General features: G+C 39.1%; 1 protein-coding gene across 4 annotated transcripts; it reads left to right on the forward strand.

The window, feature by feature from the left end:
• Positions 1-337: 337 nt before the first annotated feature.
• Positions 338-24,936, forward strand: LOC124142450 (beta-1,3-galactosyltransferase 5-like). 4 transcript variants are annotated; one of them, XM_048389645.1, is made up of 2 exons: positions 338-492; positions 23,474-24,936. In XM_048389645.1, the coding sequence occupies exon 2, from the start codon at positions 23,476-23,478 to the stop codon at positions 24,652-24,654; it is 1,179 nt and encodes a 392-aa protein (XP_048245602.1). In that variant the 5' UTR covers positions 338-492; positions 23,474-23,475; the 3' UTR covers positions 24,655-24,936. The 4 variants fall into 4 exon arrangements, with proteins under 4 accessions (XP_048245602.1, XP_046366876.1, XP_046366875.1 ...); XM_046510920.2 differs by lacking the exon at positions 338-492 and adding an exon at positions 10,748-10,889; XM_046510919.2 differs by lacking the exon at positions 338-492 and adding an exon at positions 10,797-11,138.
• The last annotated feature ends 766 nt before the right edge of the window (positions 24,937-25,702 follow it).

The raw sequence follows: 25,702 nt of genomic DNA on the forward strand, positions 1-25,702 counted from the left end.
AAAAGAATGTATACGAATTTTCTTTTTATGGAATTGAACGAACTGTTGTTAAATTTGAGTATGTCTCTTTAACCGTCACTCATTCCTGCAATGAAAGGCGGGGAGTCCACATCTGTGTATAGTTTCCCTGTAAAAAGTAATCTGTGACAGAGTAATTTTGTGTAAAAAAAAATTGTTCAATGAAGAAGGGGGCAAAGTCGGTAAATGAGTACGCAACCACAGGACCCCTACCGTTTTTGAAATGTCGTAATTGTGTGCCGTTCGAAAAATAATAGAAGTGTATTGGTGAGGTGAGGTGAAATGGGGTTTAACGTCGTGTCCAAGATTATTGCACTTATATTGACCTTTTTCACACTTCGCTACTTCCGGTTTGAAAGCGAGGCTTGGAGAGCAGAAGGTGAAGGCTGGATAGCACATGAAACACATGGAGATGTCAACAAGACACGCAATCGTCACAAACTGTGACAATTTAACCATCCCGGTACATTTATCGTAAGTATTGAACATTATTCTTATTCTTTTCATTGACAAACTATATATTCTACTGTTATCTGGTCTCCTTACCGATATAAATTTGAGTCTGGCCGTTCTGTTGTGATTTCAATTTAAAATATCCATGGCCACCTGGTAACTCCCAGTGCAGTTTATGGTAGCTGGACAGACTTAATACAAATGCTACTGAGATCGTGTAAAGAATAATTTAATGTACACACCATTAAGCCAAACTGTTTATTGTTAGTTTAAATAACTTTGCGGATTGTATTTAAAGTCGAAATATTTACCTTTTGACCATATCTAGATATATGTCAGAAACTAACTAAATTGATATGTTGAATTTACAATGGTAACAAATCAGAATTTTACATCAGTTGCGTATTTGTTGTAAAATGCATTCCAATAAAATATTAGACCTCTAGATCCACTTGTGCTGTTGTGATTGTGAACAGTTGTTATTTTGATTGTCAATGTTGACAGATTAGATAGCATGAGGTGTAATATTTCAACTGAATTTTTACATAAAGGGTGTGTAAATATTTGAAGTAAAGTAAAGTTTGATCTGCAATTTTGTAAACAATATTTCTACAAAAATGATATTTACTTTACTTTACCAAATTAATCATGTCACGAAATGAACAAAACCCCAACTAATTGATCGCCAGTAAATGTTCAATCTACATGTGTTCTCTATATAATTTACAGAAACAGATAACTCTTTAACAGTTTGTATTCAAATATTTCAAATACATAATTTGACATTGACATTACTATAAACTTAAAGTATAAACAGAATTATTTTTTATTTCCATGCGTATTGCAATCATAACTCATTTATTCCCTTTGTTTCATTGTGAAACCCATCTGGTTTTATGTCCACAAACATGTTTTGAAACTTTTAGAACAAAATAATTTCTTTTGTGAAAGCAATTGACATGTTTTATTGATTATTAATCATATCATTTTATATGTAAGAATATGGTTGTGCTTACTGTGTCATTTTGCAATAATTATATTGTTATGATGTAATAGTTAACTATTGTTAACAATCTTTAGAACTTTAGTTTATTTCAGTCAAGTCAAGTGGTGTGATAATTTTTATAATTTTTATAATTCAATCAAAACGAGAAATAATTTTTTTTATAAATACATGGAAGAAATTTGTTTTCCTTGTCAAATAACGATGATAGCATGAATTTATCTCATCTTGTGATCTGACAAAGTTAATATACAATAAGTGAGTGAAGATATCAACGTTAGTAAACCACAAGAAGAGATAAACATTTCATTTGACAAAAAAGATTCAAGTCTTGTATTTTCTTTGTGATCTTCATGACCTTACTCAGAAAACCATAGTGTCAATGAGGCCGACTGATTGTAGGTGTGACAAAATGTGATATTTCACCTGATTTCAATAAAACAATTATTTATTTCACTCTAGCGAAAGTATGTTTTCAGCATGGTCAGGATAAACAAAGTATTTTATGATTAAATACATACCGGTAATACAAATATCAAAACGTGTTTCATTAAAACAAGAGTGAATTTCTGTGTGACATTGATATAAAGAGCTGTAGTACATTGTCATTAAATTGATGCATCTGTTGTGTTTACTGTTTACACAGAATGTACTGTTTGAGTTTAAGACATATCAGATGAATTGATGCCTTCAAGATTGTTCTAAAGTAGCATGTAATGTTACACACTGTGATTGATTTTCCTTAAATGTCTCTATTTCAGAAGAATGTTGTTTTCTAAATAAGCAATATTTTGAGAGAAGGTGAATATGCATTGTTTATAAAACAAATTATGGAAGTAGAAATATTATTACAATATTATTGAATTATTCATTTCAGGCTTTGGGTCCAGCGAGTCAACACAATGAAGTACTAGTATCCGGTGATTGATGTCTGGAGGAGCTTTCTGCTGACAGGAACACACTGGTTACAATGTGCGTCCTGTCAAAGGACAAGGAAGTGAAAAGCCACATGCATTCAATCAACAAATGTGCTTCCTGTCCTGAAAAACCTTATTCACTCACAAAACAAAATGGCCAGTATTTATCAGACACTAAAAAAGTACATTTTTTGACTGACAAAGACACCAGGTCCATGTTAAGTTTTGAAAACTTATATTGTGAGAAATAAAGACATGAAAATTTTGGTTTGTTTTTCTTTATTAAATATGAGAAATCCAGATTGTTCCATCAACATAATTTGTACCGATACATATGTTTTATCTTGGCTTGATTTCGAATTGAAGTTGATTCCTTTTCATCTTTTGTTATGTTATCTGTACTCATATCTGATCAAGACATTTTCAAACTATTCAGGATAAATGTATCGGTAGCTTCCTTTTGATATACAATTACCTATCATCATACAGGATTAGGTCAGGGTGTTCAAGAAGTTGGTGTTTGTGTCAATTCTCATATTTCTTCAATTTCATGCATTATTTATGTTTTTCAATTTTAAGTTTCCTTTTAACTTATTTTAAACAGTTGACACATTATTACTTTTGTCGTGCACGGTGCAATCTCAATCGGTAATAATTGGTTAAATAAGTGATGTTTAAAGAACAAGTAAAGTATCATCTGTCATGGTACACACTGAATAGAGTTATCGCCCCTTCTGAATATTTATTTTGACACACGAGTTATTTTGTGAACTAAGTTCATTTACATCGTAATATGTTTAGCTGAAAATCATAGCAGAAAAAGTGTTTTTTGTCAACTGGACTCATGGCAAAACGACTGTGGGTTGTGCAGCAAACACCACTATGAAACGTGAAATAAACATGATCGACGATCTGGAGTTCGCCAAGACACGCATTGACTGAGCAAATTTGAAAAAGTACACTAACGTGTTTCATGTTATGCGGTTCATTTACAATACAAAATTTCTGTCATTGAATGTACTGTCACATTGTACCTATATGCCGACGAGGTTATGATAAAACAATCTATTTCTGAAATACGTATCTCGAAATGCACCTTTCGATTCACTTCCGGGATCCTGACAGCAAAATGCTAATTCCAGTGTATTACAGGCATATTTTAGTTGGACCTCAGGATTAAATGTGAAACATTTTCTGTATTAGATACAGATGATACCAATTTTTTTTTTTTTTGAAATGTCCATCAGTGAAATGCACAACATGCTGTCTGTTCCCTATCAGCTGATGCGACTCAAGCTATGCTCTCCAAGCCTCGTTTTCGATTCAAGATGGCGAAAGTGTGAAAAAGGTCAATAGCGACGTGCAAGTACGTATGTGTGTTTGTGTGGCTGCTTGTACTAGTCCGGACTGATGCCGATTTATAGTGCTAGCTCACTGAGATACGATGCCGCAGGATAAGATGAATACTCCACTCAGACACAGTATACTGACTACTGGTACTGGTAGGAGAATTTCGTTGAAGTATCGTTGAGCCGTAAGACTGCCCTGCATATGGACCAAACCTGTCCTGTCATGATGAGAGATATCATATCGCAGTCTCCGGCGTAACGTCCTCCCTGACGTCTGTAGATCCGTCCCCTCGACGGAGGAGAAATCTTGATTCGTCGCTGAACCAGACATCCCTCCATCGCAAGTGAGGCCATACCCTGTGTTGAAGACACCAATGCTGTCGTTGTTGACGATGTTGTCGACTCAATATGACGCGTCGAACAGGACGTCTGGCTCGTAGACCTGGTTTCGTACGGTCTGGTCGGAGATTCTGCGCAGTCCGGCTGATGTGGCTGTGGTTGTCCTTTCACGTAGGTGGCGCAGTCGGATGTCGCGATCTTGGGCGGGGGTGGTTACTCTTGGTCGTCCCGACCTTTGCCGATCACGTGTTGACCCATGCTGTTGTAATCGATCCCATTGCCTTGTGATGGTGCTGGGCGCTACATTGAAAACCCTGGCTACAGCTGATCGGGATTCCCCTGCCTGCAAGCGGCCTATGACGTTGTTTCTTTTCACTTCTGTTAATCTTGGCATGTTGTTGAACTGTCACTGTTCGATTGAGGCAGATGCCAGGCAATCAAAAAACCCTGCACTTTGATACCGTTCATAGTGCTGCTGCACGTGCAATGCGTCCAGCTCCATGGCCCTTTTGTTAATGCACTGGGTGCGTTTTTCCGAATCGTACGTGTTTCCCGACTAATGGTTTGCATGTCCTTGTTGTGATAATTTTGATCCGGGGGAAATTTGTCACTGACACTATAACACATTAAACCACTTCATTTTGCACCTCTTGGTCATCTGATTTTGTTTTTATGGCCCAAAATATACATACTGCGTTTCCGTTTATGAAGAGTATATGACTGAATTGTCGTACTCATTTCATTTGTGTATTTAGCAAAACACATAGAGTACCGACAAAGGTTGACAGACAAATCCCCTCCACTTACGAGGCTTGGCTGGATCATATCGCTCACCTTGGGTTAATCTCACCAATCAAAAGTGAAACAGACCATAGCTTTGAATTCACCGGACTGTTGGTTTTAACAAAGCATTGCGATGGCTGCCACGTGGTGCTAACGCAAGGTGATTTCTGCTCAGTGCTCTGAATGTCAAAGTGAAGAAATTCAGCCTAGCGCGGGTAAACGGCGAGAGTAACTATATGAATCTCTTAAGTCACCGAACTGAAAGGGGAGAAGGCTATTCAACTGAAAGGGAATATAGCGCCATGAAGATAAGAATTAGGTTTTACTAGTACTGGTACTCAGACTAACTTAACATCTCCGAGTCTTTTGGTATGAAAGTCCTTGGCTCTTGACTAATTAGGGTACAATGCCGTTGCGTCCACGGTTTTATATGAAGGCACCTCTTCGTGGTGGTGCTTTCGATTGGCTGATGTACCTCGGTCGATCCATGGTATTGCGCCTTCTTCAAATATTCCATGTGTACATTTGTTTCCCGTCTCCTGGATGTAACAGTGAAACAATATGACTTAAGCACGTTCAGCCTTTGTTCATAATCGCGACAAAATGCACCGCCCAGACCCAGGTTGGTTTGACGTCCTCCCATGCCATCGCTTGCAAGACCCGTATCATCAGCGTACCACATTGATTTGATATGACCTCAAACCCTGAGTCGAGTCGGTATCCAGTTCCTCTAGCATCGAGGAGACCAAATAAAGGATCTATTGAAAGAATAAACATTAAAGGAGAAAGGCGATCTCCCTGCTTACCGCCTCTTGAATCTGAATCAGGGATGTGAGACCTCCTGGTGCCGTAAACCGTGCACTTGGACCAGTGTAGGGATCTTATACAGTATTCAGAAGATGAGGATGAGCCCTGTGTCTAACAAGTCTGTTCCTAAGGTGCGAATGCGACATCATGTCCAACGCTTTAGACAGAGCAAGAAGGGCTTCAGCCAGGGCTCTACTTTTCCTCTTCGCATGTTCCATCAACAGTTGGATATTCCCTGCGCAGACATCTTAGTGAGCCCACGCTGTCTCGGATGTAGTGTGAAACAAAATTTGAGGCTTCATTTTGACTCTGTTGATTTAGAAATTGTAAATAGTTATGTCTATCTTGGTATAATTTTATTCCATACAAACCGTCGTTTTGTATGTGCATTTAAAAACCTCGCTGATAGAGCTACAAAGGCCATGTTTTGTTTATTAAAAAGAGCACGGAATTTAAATGTACCTGTTGATTGTCTTCTCAAAGCCTTTGGTGTTCTAATCTTGCATATTGTAACCTGTGGTTGTGAAACTTGAGGATACGAAAATCATTCAGTATTGAAAAGAGTACATTTGAAATTCATTAAACTTGCCTTCAATCTTAGACTCAACACCCGATTATATGCTGTATGGTGAATTTGGGAGATTTGCAATAAGTATAATCGTATATATATAAGAAAATTATTTCGTTTTGGCACAAACATATAAGTAATAATCGACCTGTTATAAAATTTCAACCCTAATATTGAAAAACATAAATTCTATAAATAATACTAATAACAATAGAAAGAACTGGATGGAGTCCGTTAAGAGGTTATTAAACAGGTGTGGTCTTTCTGTAGTTTTTAATCAACCGGATTCTGTAAGTCACGGCTGGTTGGTCTCAAGAATTGAAAACATTTTAAAAGATCAATTTATTCAAAAATGGAATATCGATTTAACTACAAGCACCAAAGCTTGCAACTATAGAATTTACAAAACTAATTTCAAATTTGAAAAATATCTTCTCTTATCACCAGAAATCTTTACTCCAATTTTAAAGCCATAGTCGACGAGTTCCATTACCTCTTTAGATGTGAATATTTTGACCAGCGAAGAAAAACATTAATTGATAACAGGTATCTAAACTGTTCAAACATTATTTCCTTTAAGCATTTAATGTCAAATATGAGAACTTACAATCTTAAAAAAACTATCTAAATTTGTAAAAATAATATTATCTGTCCGCTAGTAAAGTAAACCGCTGTTGCCATTTGATCACATTGTATTTTTGTACATATGTATGTTATTATGTTGCTCATATACCACCGGCTTGAGTGGTTTGAGTGGTTTGAGTTAATAAAGAAATTGAAATTGAAACTGACTGCTTGAAAATGACATTCGAGAAACCGGTTGAGTAAATTATACAGCTCATCTTTGGACTTTTGTATTTTATATATATATATATATATATATTCCTCTCTCAAATGGGGAATGGTGTTGTTTTGTGGCTCAACACGGTAGGGAAAGATATATCTACCCTTTTCACACTTTGCCTTTCCTTCAAGTCTTGGTGCACGCAAGTCGCCTCTTGTAGAGGTTATTTGTGAGATGTTCGTTATTCCTGGGAATGGTGTTGTTTTGTGGCTCAACACGGTAGGGAAAGATATATCTACCCTTTTCACACTTTGCCTTTCCTTCAAGTCTTGGTGCACGCAAGTCGCCTCTTGTAGAGGTTATTTGTGAGATGTTCGTTATTCCTGGGAATGGTGTTGTTTTGTAGCTCAACGCCGTAGGTACACACATATCTCCCTTTTTCACACTTTGTCTTTGTTTTCTTGGGGGACGCTTCTCACCTCTTATAGAGATTATTTGTGAGAGGTTCATTATCCGTGTGAAGTTATACGTATGATTGTATTATAATCTTGTAACCCATGCCGGGTGGGCACATTACAATGGCTGCCTGTCTCTGTTTTCATACATAATACCCCTAGAATGCAATACTAGTATTGGGCGGTCGGGTAGCCTCGTGGTTCGCTCGTCACGCCGAAGACCTGGGTTCGAATCCCGACATGGGTACAATGTGTGAAGCCCATTTCTGGTGTCCCCCGCCGTGATATTGCTGGAATATTGTTAAAAGCGGCGTAAAACCATACTCACTCACTCAATACTAGTATTTATCATGATTCGATTATATATAATCACTGGTTTCTTTTCTGGTAACTTTACGTAGTGGCGGTTTATAGAAGACATACTATGTATGCTTCAATTTATCTTATAGCTTTCAATGGTGACAGGCATATTCATCGCAATTTATGTATTCATTGACAATTGTACTTTAACGTTCATCAAACATAACAGTAGACGGTACCATCATCCTTTTAGAATACTTTGAAAACACGACAGGTAAGACATGCTGGTGTCGGCTCTAAATACATGTATATAGATAGACATTACATGAGGATATCTTTTAGTCTCAATTGAATAGATAAACTAGATATAAAATGTTTGTTCCATAAATCACTTAAACAAAAACTTCGCATAAAATATTTTTTAATAAACCAAATTCATAGTTATATATCTTATGCTTTATATTCGTGAAAGAGTCAGGTAACCAAAACACAACTTATCAATTACATACACACAAATTGTAAGAGTATTCACTTAAAGACAACAGCGGGTTTGTCATTCACCTGTCAGAAAAATTCTATCTAAAGTTACGTAAGAAGGGTCGGCTGGCCCTGTCGACATCTTCCCGAGGCAAGTGAGTTAACTGACTACAAATGTCCAGTTTCCAGTCTGTTAACTCTCTTTCCCTGCCAGACCCGTGAATATCCGGGGTAGAATAGGTCTTCAGCATCCCATGCTTGCCATAAAAGATGACTATGCTTGTCGTAAGAGGCGACTAACGGGATCGGGTGGTCAGGCTCGATGACTTGGTTGATACATGTCATCGTATCCCAAATGCGTCGATCGATGCTCATGATGCCAATTACTGAATTGTCAGGTCCAGATTCGATTATTTACAGACCGCCATCATATAGCTGGAATTTTGCTGAGCGCGGCGTTAAACAACAAACAAACAGACAAATCTTGCACTGCCGACAATGAGAGAACCTTCTTTTAACTTGGAAATGACATAAAAGGTAATCAAATATGAACCAATCCAAGATATATAAAACTTTGGGGTCAACAGTTGACCCCTAACGGTGAACGGCTTGACACCTCTAATCTGATGGCGAAATGAGAACAATCGCTGATTTTCTTACTAATAGCCGTCTAGTTAGTGACGCGCATGTATGGATTAACACAATTACACACCTCTGCCTGTCGGCAAAATGAGGAAGAACCGATGAAATATTTCGCCATTCAAACATGTAACAACTTCGAATTAGCGCCAGTTTACAAAGTTCATTCATTCGAAAAACACAGGTGGACGTAACTTACAAAACCCCTATTCATTTTTGCTTGTAATCCCTACAAAGAGGCCTAACACAATGGTATTGGTTAATCTCCTTACATAATCATTCTTCCGTGATAACAGTAGCTAACTGAGAACCAGGAAACAGAATAAACGACCCTAATTAATCGCTTAATCCCCAGTGAGTAATCATTCAGTGTATCAGCTCAACATGCCGGGTAGAGTTTCTACTGACTTTAACTTTTGTTATTGCTTATCTAGAAGTTTTGGAACATCATTAGACCTCTCCGATTTGAAGGTAAGAGGCGAGGGATGAGCTTTGTACTGGACCATTTAGCTGTTGTAAGCTGTACACGTTTTGGGAGGATACCCCACAAAGGGCTCAGACCTTTATCCTTATTGAGAATCTCATTGGCAAACTTGATATATATTTTCATTTGAACATAATCATGTTTATGTACAATTGAAAATAAATATCAAGAATATAAGAATGTTGCTGAGTGTGGCTATATATGAGTTTGAGCGTGAACAGCTGATTGTAAAATGTGTGATGTCATTAGCGACTTATTATCGACATACGCTGACGTAGCTTTGTAAACGCGAAACAACATACCGCCTGGCTGCATACACAGTTCAATACAGAGTGCGTGTTTTCGTGCTTTCGCATTAACTGAAACATTCTAAGCGGACTTTGGCCAATTTTCACAAAACACACATGAAGTTATGCCACGAATGCTGACTCAGTGAAATGTCGAAATAACGATATTTACAACGTCCCAGCTTTAGAAGACACGATGTTTGCATTGCTTTGTGAATCATATCGCAGACCAGATACTTTCCCGCCGAAACCTAAAGTGGGAAGTACATGTTGATTTTCTATTTCACTTCAAAGTTAAGGTTGTATATAGAGACATTGAGGTCCTTCCGGCATTCAGGCGTAGACTCTCTTCTCACGTAATAATGATAATGATGATAACTATGACTGTGGCATATTTAGCCGGACCCCCCATCCCCACCTCCCACCCCCCACCCCATACATGTAACATGTTTTCACGACCCCTCACCCTCAACCCTAAAATAAATTACCAGTAAAATTTATAGAACTAGATTTGTGATGTGCGACTATTCGTATATCCGATCTCGTTATATCGAGAGAATTTTGAAATGGGGAATATGAAGGAATTGTACTATGCAAAATAAACGAAACTATCATAAATTATATCACTGGTGAATATGCTTGTCGTAAGAGGCGACTAACGGGGTAGGGTGGTCAGGCTCACTGACTTAGTTGATGCATGACATCGTATTCCAATTGCGTGGATCGATGCTCATGATGTCAATCATTGGATAGTCTGGTCCAGATTCGATTATTTACAGACCGCCGACATATAGCTGGAATATTGCTAGAGTGCGGCGTTAAACAACAAACAAACAAACAATTAATCACATTTACAATCATACCTACTGATTAAATTTCGAAGCATGATGTACATGTGTGAAACCTATGTTTACGTTAAAACAGAACAAGCTAGTCCCAATCATTAAATCCAATCAACTCCTCCTTTAAATCATTAAGCAAGGCAGAACACGCTGAAGTCACAGCTCAACAGACCTTCTTGATTAAAACTTTATATTCGCTCTCAATATTCGCGCTGCAATCACATTAGCAATTCATTGGCTACCGCCCGACTGGCGAACACAATAATCACATGACAACAAATCAAACTGTAACCATGGAGACAGGTGATGACGGATCCTATTAAGCGTTACATGACTGTACGGACATTTTACAGCATCAAGGTCTTGTGCGCTCGTGACGGGGAAGTAAGTTACATATACTTGTAGTGAAGGATCATGTGTTCGTGTATGCCAAGAGATCTGTGTTAAAAGTTGTTACCTTGTCGGGTGGTTGGAATGTGTACTTTGCATGTATTCAACTGAGGTTACAACATCAGCGTAAACCGTTTGGCATTTGAGCAGATTTAAGTGATGGTTGGAGTGTTTCGTGTAGCCTCGATACGGATATTAGGACAAGTACAACATTTCCTTCCGTGGCGGTGACTGTTAACGCAAGTAAGTATGTGTGTTAGTGCACCCCTGAATCGATGAGATTATGTCAAGTAGTGTAGAAACATTCATGTCGTCCATGTTAGTGCTGAGTACATATCTAGTAGTGAATATGTATAAGCATCCATGTCGTCCATGTTAGTGCTGAGTAGATATCTAGTAGTGAATATGTATAAACATCCATGTCGTCCATGTTAGTGCTGAGTAGATATCTAGTAGTGAATATGTATAAACATCCATGTCGTCCATGTTAGTGCTGAGTACATATCTAGCATTGAATATGTATGTTAGTCTTTGGTAAAAACATTCATCGCGTCCGTGTTAGTGCTGAGTAAATATCTTGTTGTGAATATCTTTGTACGTCTTTGGCATAAACAGTCATGACATCCGTGTTAGTGCTGAGTAAATATCTTGTAGTTTCGAGAACACACGTGTGATTATGTGACCAACTGTTGCTGTATGATGAGTACATTTCAGACAGTAGTAGTGGAAATTCCTATAATTAACAACTGGGATGAAATAGTGTTCGTGCAGGAAAATGTCATGATATCCGTAGATCTCACTTGATGGTTCCTGAAATTGTGGGACATTTAAGGAAACTTATTTTTTCCCGAGAATGGTTCTTAAATTTAAGGCCGTCGCCTTGTCTGCATATTTCAAATTTAAGACCATGCGATTTTTTCTGATTTACTGGAGTCTTGTTTCTGTTTTGGCCATAAACAGGCGTCCGCGCTAGAGCTGAGTAAAGTTCTTATAGTCTGGTGAACATATAGCATCAGCTCACTGTGCCCTCACCTATTGTTATATGGTGATATAATGAGGTATTAGCTATGAACTGTGCAGGTGGCGGCATGTCCCTGTTTCGCCTACACTGTTATTAAACCAATTTCACACTCTATTGCACACACGTCACACTACCTCCAACCTTCGCAAACAATGTCAATTTAACCTCAGCAAATGTCCATAGGTGAAGCCCCGATATCTAAGAAACTTTAATCGTACAGGGTCGTTGATGATGTCCCGATATGAAGTGATGACATCGTTAGAAGTGATGATTGTCGCTAGAAAATCCTTATGTTCTTAAATTTATTACCGTTGTATTCAAGTCCACCTTCGGAGTAAGCAACAAACTGAGCATTAAGTTGTGCATAAGCCATTTGCTATAACGATGGCAATATGTTGTTGTTGTTGTTGCTTTAAGTGTTTAAGAGGTCGCCTTCTGCCTTAGCAACTGACCTGTCCCTCTTTGGGACTTATGTGTGTGAGCAGGGTACAAATATCTTTTGCGAGTTTTGGTATTCATAGAATTTCTGTTTTTGTATTGATATGATTTTTGTTTTCGTATATTGACATTATTTCAATTTTGTCTTTGGCTGCTCTGTTTGTATACGTTCGAGTGTCCATCTGGGTTTATTAAACCGCTGATAACATAATTGTTTTAAATACTATCATCAAGAGATTTACATCTATGTCGGGCAGACATTTGTAGCTTTTATCGATTTTTCGAAGGCATTCGACTCGGATCTCTTGAAAAAGAGTGCAAGAGAGTTGGGTTTAACACCGCTTTTAACAGTATTCCAGTTATATCGCGGCGTGTCAGCTTAATGTGGGAGGAAAGCCCGAAGTGAGGCAGGTCTCAGACGTTTAACACTTTGGTGAAACCCACGAGCACGGGTATTTCTTTCTTTCTCTCTCTTTCTTTCTCTCTCTCTTACTCTCTCTCTCTTTCTTTCTCTCTTTCTCTTTCTTTCTCTCTCTCCCTTTCTCTCTCTCCCTTTCCCTCTCTGTGTTTATAAAACATCTGGTAATATATTATGCTGATGACAGTAACCATAGATGGTCTACGAAAAAGTTTAACTAGATTTTAGGAACACTGCAATACATAGAAACTCATAGTAAATGTAGGCAGTATCCTCGTACCTCAACACGAGGGCATGTCTCTCTCCAGAGGTCGGCAACTGACACAGATTATATATTTCTGTACAGTGTTGAGTTACTTAAGGTAATCTAGACGATTTGGCTTGCTGTAATCCATGCGTTACAGCGGGCAATTGTGTCATTGTCCAGAACAGAAATCCATTACTTAATATTATGACATATATAGCCTCAGTCAGTCGATTACCTCCTGGGTCGTGTCGGTAAGCACATTCATTAGTCCCATGTCAAGGGCGATGCCATTGTCTCTCCGTCTGTCCATTGTCCATTATATATATATAGATATATGTAACTACAATACTGAATAGATCCCAACGCAGTATTCTCAGTAAATTACGCTGTGGCACTTTGCCTTTAGAAATAGAACTTGGTAGATTTACTAGCCCTAAGACACCACTGCAAAATAGGACATGTAAGTTTTGAAATATTGATTGTGTGGAGGATGAAGTTCACTTTTTGATCTGTTGTAGTTTTTACTCAGATTTAAGGTACGACTTGTGGCTGGAAATAATTAGATCAGAACCATTGTTTATTACTCTATCTCATGTTAACCAGGCCGTGTTCCTTTTACAAAGCAAGAAGTTTATTCAACCCCTAGCCGCCCTAGTAAGGCAAATGTACTTGCGCCGTAGGAGTAGCCTTAGCAGGTAATATTTGCCTTATATATCCATGATATTAGTATCATATTACAGATTGTACTGCCATTATGGCTTTGTATGTATCGTCTTTATTTTTTTCATTTTATTATGTACTGTATTGTGCTGTGTGTCGCATAGGCCTGTTGGCCGGATGTTTTATATTTCATCAAAGTTTTTAATTTTGTCCTTTATTGTTGCACATCATTAATATATAATATGTGACACAATAATAAACTATTTTTCTTCTTCTATATATAGTCTACAAAATTAATAAGATTTTTGCTGATGGTCTTATTGTACTTGTTCATGGATGTTATTGCATCATCTCCATGTTGATGTCGTATCTTATTAATTTTGTTGTCCTTACATGTACATATATATGCTTTGTGCCTCATGGCATTCATTCACCCGATGAAGGTGTAAGCATATACTCCTCATAAAAGCAATTGAGATCCATATATTTTCTTCCTTGCAAAACATACCAATACGAACATAGAAGTCTTATCTTGACAACGGTATAAGGATCTATACCGAAACGTCGCTTTCCACAATATTAAAGAAGTTGTTATCCATAAATTGTGTCTACTTTGTCATCCCTCAACTTCTAAGTAACTCATGAATACCCCACTCAGAAACAGTAGCCTGACTCCGAGCCGAACAGTCCATGTTGAAATATTTGACCATTCGTGATGTTTAGTAGGCATATTGAGAAGTTGTAGCTTTGGAAAAGTTTAAATGCCCTAAGGATATGGAAGTGTTCAATCACTCTCAAAATACACGTCGCCTCACGTAACGGGTATAGCCTGTATGCATATCATCTACTGGTCACCAATACTCTCATTCTATTTCGGTTAATCCACACATTGGGAGCTGCTTCACATAACATGTGACCCGGTGTTATGTACGATTGGTGGATTCTTGGCCCCGAGTAATATGAAGTCAGGTCAAGGGAAGGCAGGACTGTAAGCCTTATTATTGGAGTGCTTTCACTTTGCCGGCAGGTATTGTTCTCATATATAATTCACGAGACCGAGATAATCCCCTGAGATACCACAATGCCTATGTAACAGGAGCTTAGTATACCGTACGGTAATAACCATGTCATTGTTGTTACAAGCATGGGTGGCGTGTCAAGGCAACATGAAAAAGCCCCAAAGCGATATTTCAAACAAGAGCTTACTATTTTATTGCAAATTGTGTGTATGTCGGCTACTTCCGATAGGGCAGGACATGCTTACCCTTTTCGCGACCACCTGTTGTCACAACTGATTTTCAGTGGCCCATTCATATAATTTCTATTGCTAATGTGCCCTTCAGGCCAAGTGCAAACTGTTTCGGCAGAAAATGTAGGCTGGTTTTTCTCTTGCATTGACAATGTATATGGTTTAAACCTATTTTTATTTCAACTGAAAATTGGGATCGGCAACAAGACAGCGCTTATTTGAATACCTCTCTCTACATAGAAATTGGGAAATAAAGATGGTCAAGGCGCTTACAAAATATTTACACAAAATACCTTGGTGGTCAGTTATCGAGCATGATAAGCAGAGTCCGAGTTTGATAGTCAGAGTAATGTTTTTTTTTGTAGTATAAAGTACTACATAATGTACATAAGATACATATTTATTATATTGAGATTTTTGTGTATTATTTAAGTTTAAAACTACCAGAATTTGTGATGAAAGTATGGACAGATAGGAAAATGTCTTGATTTGTTTCAGATGATAGGCCTTTACGTCCGTATAGTACTGTACATATCCTTCATATAATATAATAAGTTGCTTCTAATTTGATCATAATTGCAACAAACAAAGAAGTAGTGTAGCGGGTCTTCATAGTGGTGACCAGAGGAACAACCTGGGCTGTCAGTTATGAATCTGTCGAATTTATGTCCGTTTAGGTCACTACATCCGAGTCTGAGGCGGCAGCGGATAACTTAACAGAATCTGGATTAAAAATCTGTATTGAAGAAATGATTCTGTGATACAAATTACCATAATCATGAAATTCAATATCGATTATATCAGTTTTGTCTTTCAAACTACAAACATTTAAATGATATATTTTTGGCAATTTATCTCACCAGGCCTTGGGTTTGGTTGCACATCCCCACAGCATAGAATAATTGGTGTTATTAGTGAAATTTGCATGTACAGTACAGTAATATACAATTTTGAGATATTTAATCAAGCTTGTGTTTAATATTATGAATATGAATATATATATATCCTAGGAACACACCCACAGCTCGCCTATATTGTACTAAATTAACCGGCATCGTCAAACATTATCGGACATTATTTTACAACAGGCTTCCTGTGGGCTGGCTTACAATGGAAAATTATTGAGTATATACTTCCGGAACTGTATATGATTGATAAACCGACCCCCATGTAACCAAACTGATAACAAGAAACGGAAGATCTGCCTATTGCAGCGTAATAAAGATAGAACAACACTGTTGGCAACATGCAACTTGGAAGAAAAGACATCGAAATGAAGGAACTCTATGAAGTCTAATCAAAGGAAAAATACACAACGGAGGAAGGGCAAGTTACGCAAGCTTTGATCATTGATTAAATAACTCATAAATAATACGAAATGAAGGAGTGAATGAATGGGTGGGCGAATAAGTGAATGATCAGCCAATCAGTAATACCCCATGGAGATTACATAACTGAATCATTCACGCGGAAAGCATGTGCACTGATCGTGCCACTGCCCTGTAAGACCTCATTGTGGGTCACATTTGCAAATACTCAGGTTATGGATACCAGCTGCTATCCAGATGAATTGTGGTGAGTTTATTAATAAGCAAAAAGTCTTTATGTAATAGTGAACAATATATCTAAAAATATTCAACCAATTCCTCATTTTGATGTGTTTCTAGGGACACCTTAGACGACATATTGGACATAAGTCATACGGTGTTAGACCATATCTCTCTTGTGTGAGGGGGCACGGGTGACCCGGTCGTCTTGGGCGCCGCAATTAGCTGTGCAGAGTTGCGTCCCTTGGGCACGCCAGAAACCTATGATTGTTGGTTCGAATCCCGGTTCGCCCCGATTATGTTTCTAGGTTTGTCAGCACCATACCCGTGCTCGTGGGTTTCACCGAAGTGATCACTTCGGGCTTTCCTCCCACATTAAGCTGACACGCCGTGATATAACTGTAATACTGTTAAAAGCGGCGTTAAACCCAACTCATTCACTCACTCATCATATTAGAGTCACCACTTGATGGTCTATAAATTCCAGATAAACAAACATGTCACCTTAAGTGGAGTCTGTGTATGAATCATATTAGAGTCACCACTTGATGGTCTATAAATTCCAGATAAAACAAAACATGTCACTACCTATTGGTAAACTAAACATCTGACTGTTTCAATGAAATCTGTAAATGGATCATATATGAGGTCGCCACGTGTTGGTCTATGAATTCCAGATAAACAAACATGTCACTGCCTATTGGTAAAATAAACATCTGACTGTTTCAATGACATCTGTAAATGGATCATATATGAGGTCGCCACGTGTTGGTCTATGAATTCCAGATAAACAAACATGTCACTGCTTTGAATTAGATATGTACATGAATTATATTGAGGTCACCACCCGTTGGTAAATACGTCCAAATAAACTAAGCTTGTCACAGTTTCAAATGAAATCTGTAAATAGATCATATTTGAAGTCACCACTAGTTGGTCTGTGAATTCCAGATAAACAAACATGTCACTGCTTTGAATACAATATGAACGTCACGTGTATTGTAATCACCTCCTATGGGTTGATAAGTTCCAAATAAACTAAGCTTGTCACTGTTATAAATGAGATTTGTAAATGGATCATATTTAAGTAACCACTAGTGAATTCCAGATAAACAAACGTGTCACTGCTTTAAGTGGAATCTGTGTTAAGAATTGAACGTCAGTTTGGATGGGTTCATTGAAGTGTGAACCATTTCACTGGTTGAACTGTGTGAACGAGCTAAACTCCAAATATCAGATCACGTGACAACCCATTCAGCCCATCAGCATGAAAGAAACAGTGTAAACTTTAAGGTATGAAATTATTATGAATTATATTCAGGTCATCACTTGTTGATTCGCTCGTCACGCCGAAGACCCGGGTTCGATTCCCGACATGGGTACAATGTGTGAAGCCCATTTCTGGTGTCCCCCGCCGTGATATTGCTGGAATATTGCTAAAAGCGACGTAAAACCATATTCACTCACTTACTCATCACTTGTTGGTATATGAATCCAGATAAACATGTCACTGGCCTGAATGCAATAAGTACTGTACATTAATTATATTGGGGTCACCACCTGTTGGTTAACATAGGCATGTCACTGTTTCAGATGAAATATGTAAACATTAAAAGTCACCACTAGTTAGTCTATGAATTCCAGATAAAGAAACGTGTCACTGTTTTTGTGTGGAATCTGCATATGAATCATCATGTCAAAATCAACACTTGTTGGTGTGTGAATTCCAGTTACGCACACATATCACACTTTGAATATGCATATAAAGTTTATTGTTTGTTTGTTGTTTAACGCCGCACTCAGCAATATTCCAGCTATATGACGGCGGTCTGTAAACAATCAAGCCTGGACCAGACAATCCAGTGATTGATATCATGAGCATCGATCCACGGAATTAGGATACAATGACATGTATCAACAAAGTCAGCGAGCCTGACCACCCGATCCCGTAAGTCGTCTCTTACGACAAGCATAGTCGCCTTTTACGGCAAGCATGGGTTGCTGAAGACCTATTCTACCCCGGATCTTCACGGGTCGCTAGGGTAAGAACATCTGTTGACTGGACGAGGGTCACCACCACTTGATGGATGAGGTCCAAATAAACATATCAGTGCCTCAGTTCTATAAGTCAGCACTGATTGGTGTGGGAATTCCACATCAACAATAAATGTCACTGTTCCGACTTCCCATGTTGGGATTTTGCTGATTAAACAGTCGGTTGAGAAAGTCTTAGTGTTGATTTGATTTTTGTACACTCGACCAATGCTTCCAACTGCTCTTCAATAGTAAGTCTGATAACTTTATTAGAGTCTTTCAGTATGACAACCACGACCCCATCCCCGACCCATGTCTTGAATATCTTCTGATCTTTAACCAGTTTTCGAGCACAGCTGCTGATCGTGTTTTTGTAAGGTCATGGTTAATATAGATCTTCTTACTTTTGAGGGCTAACCTCAGTGACAAAAATTCTCGCTTCTTTAGAATGAAAGGAACTTGACTTGGATTGGTCTTTGGTTTGTCAGGTGAGTATTTGCCAGGTTCACCACACCTGTGTGTGCGCTAAGTATCATAGAGTATTACATCAGAACCTATCTCTTTCGCGATGTCTGGTGGAAGTGAATCCGTATTTTCACCTTCATGTTCAGCAATTCCAAAGATCCTGATATTATTTCTGCGACCATGTTGGAATAAATTATCTATTCCATTTGATTTCTAGGCCAGTTGTTTGGAAAGACATTCAATGCTAGCTTCAGTCTCATAATCAGCCATGCGCTCAAAGAACTTGTCCAACCGTGAATTCAGTTCACTGCCCTGTTCGCCTGTATAGCTAGTAAACAAGGAATTTGCAACCGACTTTTTGTAACACTTCTTGGGTTTGTAAGGCCTGGATTAACTGGGACACGATATCACTGCCAGACATTTTGCTTGGTTTCCTAGGTGACATGTTTATTTCGGAGTCCGTTAATGAAAACACGTCACTGTCGGATAGTGATCTTGTTCTTTGATATGTTTCAATTTTCGATTGGGAGATTCAGACGAGCTAGTGCGTTACCGTTTTTGAGATTGAAATAGGGGTGTTGGACATCGAGATTTGTCATCGAGAAGGTCATATAAATAACTTCATCCACGATTTTCGTGTGAGTAATCTATCAAGTCATTTGTAGGATGTTTGTACTTGCTATCTAGAGTAATCTATCAAGTCATTTGTAGGATGTTTGTACTTGCTAGCTATTTTCCTTCAATTCGATGTTGTATGGAAGGTTAACCGATATCTTTTTATCATGTGGTGAGAGCTTGAAAAGTACGTCTTATCCTAACCAGCCTTGACCTTGACAATGTATATTAACATAGGCTACGTTAACGTTTCATTATTGTACACTCACAGCAAGTCCAGTGGATATTGATTGTGCTCCTGTTCTTGATACGATACTTGTATCCTTCAAAGACTAAGTTACGACCACCGCGTCTGTTCGCAATCAACCGTAAGTTAAGGTGAACATTGTCCATTATGACACGAAGACGAATTCTAATCGTTAAGCTTATAAACCACAATTTAGTGATGAATTGATTAATGAAATTGTGTGACTATCATTAATGAAATTAAACTTGTTCACTTATTTCACTTGTCAGTTAATTTAAAACTCGGGTGAATTTGGTTTTAGCTTTTAGCAGTATTCCAGCAACTTCACGACGAGGTCACCAGAAACTGGTTCCCCACATTGTACCCATGTTGGGAATCGAACGCTTTAACCACAAGGCTACCCCACCGCCCTACAGAAGTTGAAATACAGATTGATTACCTAATGAAATATTTATGAAGCATTATTAAATAAGGGGGCACGGGTGGCCCAGTCGTCTAAGGCGCCGCGATTCGCTGTGCAGAGTTGCGTCCCTTTGGCACGCTAGAAACCTTTGATAGTAAGTTCGAATCCCGGTTCGCCCCGATTAAGTTTCTAGGTTTGTCAGCACCGAAGTAGTAAACGTCTGAGACTCGCATCACTCCCACATTAAGCTGACACGCCGTGATATAACTGTAATACTGTTAAAAGCGGCGTCAAACCCAACTCACTCACTCACTCATTCATTAATAAATAAGGGGTATATTCACTTCTCCAGGAGTATGTTTGAAAGGATATCTGTTATTTGTTTGGTGGGGTGTCACCAGAAATGGGCTTCACACATTGTACCCATGTCGGGAATCGAACCCGGGTCTTCGACGTGACCAGCGAACGCTTTAACCACTAGGCTACCCGACCGCCCCTATGTGGCAAGAACGTTTCAGAGCATGACAGAAGGAATCGAGTTTGGAGGCGTACTAATTAGCGTTTTATGGACATGCTTATCGAGCCAGGCTTGTGAAACAAATCCTCCAAACAGCAAATCTTCCTTGTCATGCCATGGGCAGTGCTCAGTCCTGACCTTTGCCCATTGAACTTACCATTGGCGTCATTGGCTGACATTGGTCGACTCACACCAGGCATACCTCGAAGAATTCGTACATGTCTGGCCAACAGATGTGATTTTACCCGATATTAGTGACGTTGCCTGCAAACTGACATTGCGAATTTAAATCTAGACCTATTTAACGACCTTGTGCGCCACCATCTCATCACACCAACCATTAGAACCCATTAGATCTGATCGCCTACTTCCCAACAGATATGATCATATAATTACTATTTGCCAATACCATATAGATCAGAAGATATGCCTTGATGATTCGACTATCCCGTACTCTTTTTTTTCGTCATATTATATAAGCAACAAAAATGGAATATCACTGATCTGTTTTAGGGAGTAGTCTTTTTAACCATGCACAGTGTTTGTACTTTCTGTAACAGTTACTATCTGTTCACAATCTGAAAAGCTGTCACGGCAAATAAGCTTTCCTATCTTCTCTACCAATTTCCAAACATTAATAGCATCACTTGGATTATATAGATAGCGGCAGCATTCAGACACCGATACTATCATACATTACGAATAAATTAAAAATAAACCCCGCTGTCATCCAAAACGATCGACATGTGTACCTATATCACAATAGGTTATTCTAACTGTATTATTTTAAATTAATGAATTTCACTCCAAACATATCATAGGGGAATAATCGTTCATTTCTTATTTTTTATAACCTCGAAAAGAGAACTTTTCCAACGATTGCTATTAATTGTATCAATATAAACCGTCAGTGCTGTGGCTTCAGAGTTGTGTTTGTGACAGGTACAGTAGACTACGGTTATAACGAACTCAAAGGGACCACTAATTTTAGTTCGCAGTTACCGTAGTTCGTTATAAGCATATATACAGCATATATACAACAAATGTCTGGGACTAAAAATAAGTTCGTTATATCAGTCAGTTCGTTATAAGCCTGTTCGTTATAAACGTAGTTTACTGTAAGTGGGTTGGGTTTAATGCCGATTTGAACAATATTTCATATGCTGCTTAACTGAGGGGGAAATGATGCAAATATTAGATGCTCACCCTTCTAGGGAATCCCACGAACTTGTGTAGAGTCCTGCCAAACACAGTTTCATAATTGGGATTCCTAACAAGCACAACTCTGTAAGTGAGAAATCATGCAATCTCATTAAAATCAGATTTTAGTTCTCGCTACCGCTAAACAAAAATCTGAGGACATCCAACTAGGGGTCACGTCTGAACGACCTTTCATCCGACCAATCAGATCGTCGCTTACCAGATCATGAAAGTGACAGTCGGAATGTAATTTCTAATCATGCAACCTCGAAAACTTTAACACGGGGTATTCCGAACGATAGTTACGGGTTAAACGACTGAATCCATACCATCTCGACCATCAATTAGCCATTCCAGAATGTTCTTTTGTTCAGGTTTCAATTTTTTATCGAGAACTTGTCAAAATATGTTTCGAAGCGTAGTCGCCAATTTGAAATTAATGCCGTAAAGCACGAGAAAGCCGCCTTCTGACTGGCTAATGTCGACTTCTTGTCAGTCATTCCAATGGTCGGTCAAAGTTTGAGCAAGGTCGGTCTGACGTGATCCGTAATGGTATGTCCTGAGATCTTTGTTTTGCGGTAGCGAGAACTAAGGTCTGATTTTAATGAGATTGGAAATCATGAGTGAGTGAGTGAGTGAGTTGGGTTTAACGCCGCTTTTAACAGTATTGCAGCTATATCACGGCGTGTCAGCTGAATGTGGGAGGAAAGCCCGAAGTGATGCAGGTCTCTGACGTTTACCACTACGGTGAAACCCACGAGCACGGGTATGGTGCTGACAAACCTAGAAACATAATCGGGGCGAACCGGGATTCGAACCGGGATTCGAACCCACAATCATAGATTTCTGGCGTGCCAAAGGGACGCAACTCTGCACAGCGAATCGCGGCGCCAGAGACGACTGGGCCACCCGTGCCCCCTCAGGTGAGGTGAATCATCGCCGGTCGCGGAGAGTCCATGGATGGGAAACAGTGTTCGGCAGTTTGGCTCCTGAAATTTTCTAGGGCTTCGGTCCTGCACCACACTGAAGCACATGTAACACATGTGGCGTCTCCTAGGTCAAGTGACTTTATTCGAAATGCGCCTCTGTTCACCCAGCAGTAAATGGGTACCCGTAGGATGAGATGACAATATGGTTGTGAACCTTCTAGCTCCAAACGGGCAGTTTGGGTTTTAAATTCCCAGGGAGCTGAGAATGATTTTTATCATTATTATTATTCTTACGAGACTCGGTTGATTCCAGAAGTAGAATCATCTCGCCATGTTATGATTGATAATTGCTCTATGATTTTGCATAATGATCTATATTGAGGCAGTTAAAATGCTCGTTCAGAGATGGCCAGTGAATTTCGGGCTCAGGAACAGCTGTGGAGACAATGGCGTGACGTCATGATAATGGTTTAAAGACAGCGAATTGCGGCTTTTTAGCCTCCTGGGTTATCCGTGCCCCTGCCTACGATATAGCCGACTGTAACTCATTAATAATCAATACTTATCCTGGTACGTTTTTTTCCCTAGAGATGCCGTTCCGGATACCAATGTGTTGGAAGTTCAGCAATCGCCATCTCCTCCCCATCACCGCCCTCAACCTCTGCGTCCTCATCACCATCTTCTTCATCTTTGACGTCATCCCCGTCTCTAGAAGAAAACTCCGTGAGATCAGAACGACCGCGCCCTACCCACGAACATCTTCCAGCCCCTTGGTCGAGTACCACGACACCCCTAACTGCAGCGATGCCTGTCCTGTTCCGTCTGTACCCCCATGTCCGAGGGACGCCGTCAACCCCTTGTATGTGTTTTACGGTCACCAGGAACTACTTTCGTCACCGGAAGTGTTTACACCGAGGCGTACTATCATTACGCCGCTTAACTACCCTTTCTCCATAAAAAGCAACGTCTGTCCTGATAAAAGTAGTCCTCTGTTGTTGATAATGGTTCTTTCTGTGCATGATCACATAAGGGAACGAAATAGCGTAAGAAACACTTGGGGGAGCGTCGCCCGTGATAAACCATGGCCTAAGAGAAAGTTATTCGGCGAAACAAAATTGGTGTTTCTTCTTGGTACTCATGCGAATGAGAAATTAAATGAGAAAGTTCGCGCAGAAGCGGAAGTGCACGGCGACATTGTAATGGCGAACTTCACAGAATCGTACTACAATTTGACGTTGAAGGTACTGACTGGGTACAAATGGATGAAGATGTTTTGTCCGGGTGCACAGTTCGTGATGAAGATTGATGAGGACTCGTTCCCTGATATTCCCAGAATAACGAACCTTCTAGTTTCCATTGAAATGCAGAACACGATATACGGACCGCTAGCCTTCTCTGAATCGGTTGATAGAAAGATCCCAAAAGCCAAAGTGTCTCAAGAAGCTTATCCAGCTAAATGGTACCCGCCTCACGTAAAGGGTAACATGTACGTGATGCCAAACGCTCTGGCTTTGAATATCCTCAATGTGTCTGTGTATTTCCCATACGTTAACATTGAAGATGCTTTCATCACGGGAATACTCGGCAAGCATTTCAACGCCCATCATTTGAACATACCTGCTTCGCTTTATAATAGACACCCCAAGGGAGAGCTTAACGTGTGTAGCTTTGTGTTTGAGAAGACAATACTAGCACAGCAAATATCCCCGGAATTGGCCGAGAGATTCTGGAGACGAATTGTTAGTCCTGAACTTTGTGGAATTCTTTGAAATAACTGGACCCGAATGAAACGATATTTTTATACACACATTTATACGAATGAAATGTGGAAGTACAGGATCCCTTCCCAACAAGTCCAACCGAGAACATCGGATGTTCGACAGGCACAACAGTCACGACTTCTCTGTGGACCTAATAAACATGCATGACTTGAAAAAAGAGGACTAGAATATGTTCTGTGGTGTTCTGGTTATCATGGCAGCACAAACATAAAACAGAGAATGTAATCATGAACACTTTATATTTTATCTAGAAATAAAGAAGAGAAATTTGTTTTGTTTAACAAGACATATTCTTTCAATGTAATTGAAATGCTTTCTTAATGTCAATGGAAATACAGGTATTATGATCTATTTTACCCTTCCTTGGTTGCGTGATGATCTAAGGTTGACACTGCAGAAAAGGTACACGCTCCCGGTGACAATACGTTATGTCTGTCCGTCCTACATGTTGTTGTTTGTTTGTTTGTTTTTGGTTTTTTTTATTGTTAAACGCCGCACTTAGCAATATTCCAGCTATATGACGGCGGTCTGTAAATAATCGAGTTTGGACCGGTCAATCCAGTGATTGACATCATGAGCATCGATCAGCGCAATTGGGGTCGATGACAAACATCAACCAAGTCAGCGAGCCTGACCACCCGATCCCGTTAGTCGCCTCTTACGACAAGCATAGTCGCCTTTTACGGAAAGCATGGGTTGCTGAAGACATATTCTAACCGGATCTTCACGCGTCCGTCCTAATTGTACATACATAAACGTAATCCATCACTTGTACGTAACGTCTATAAATATACATTACCTGTATAATGACCCACATCACCCTCAAATAACCTCATATTATATATGTTTTTTGTTCTGCATTTTCTGCAATGCTGGATTTTTAAGGTAATTGTCCATAAGATATTTCTTTTCGTATACACAATAAAAATGTGTTCAGGTATAAAACAGGTGCTCGACATATTTTGTTTTAAAGTTTTAGGATTATGCTTTGGCCAAAAAAGGAACATTATCTTTTCAGTTGTACTTTTGCTGCAAT

This window comes from Haliotis rufescens, unplaced genomic scaffold (assembly GCF_023055435.1).
Source record: "Haliotis rufescens isolate VD_foot unplaced genomic scaffold, xgHalRufe1.0.p SCAF_8, whole genome shotgun sequence".
Taxonomy (NCBI): domain Eukaryota; kingdom Metazoa; phylum Mollusca; class Gastropoda; order Lepetellida; family Haliotidae; genus Haliotis; species Haliotis rufescens.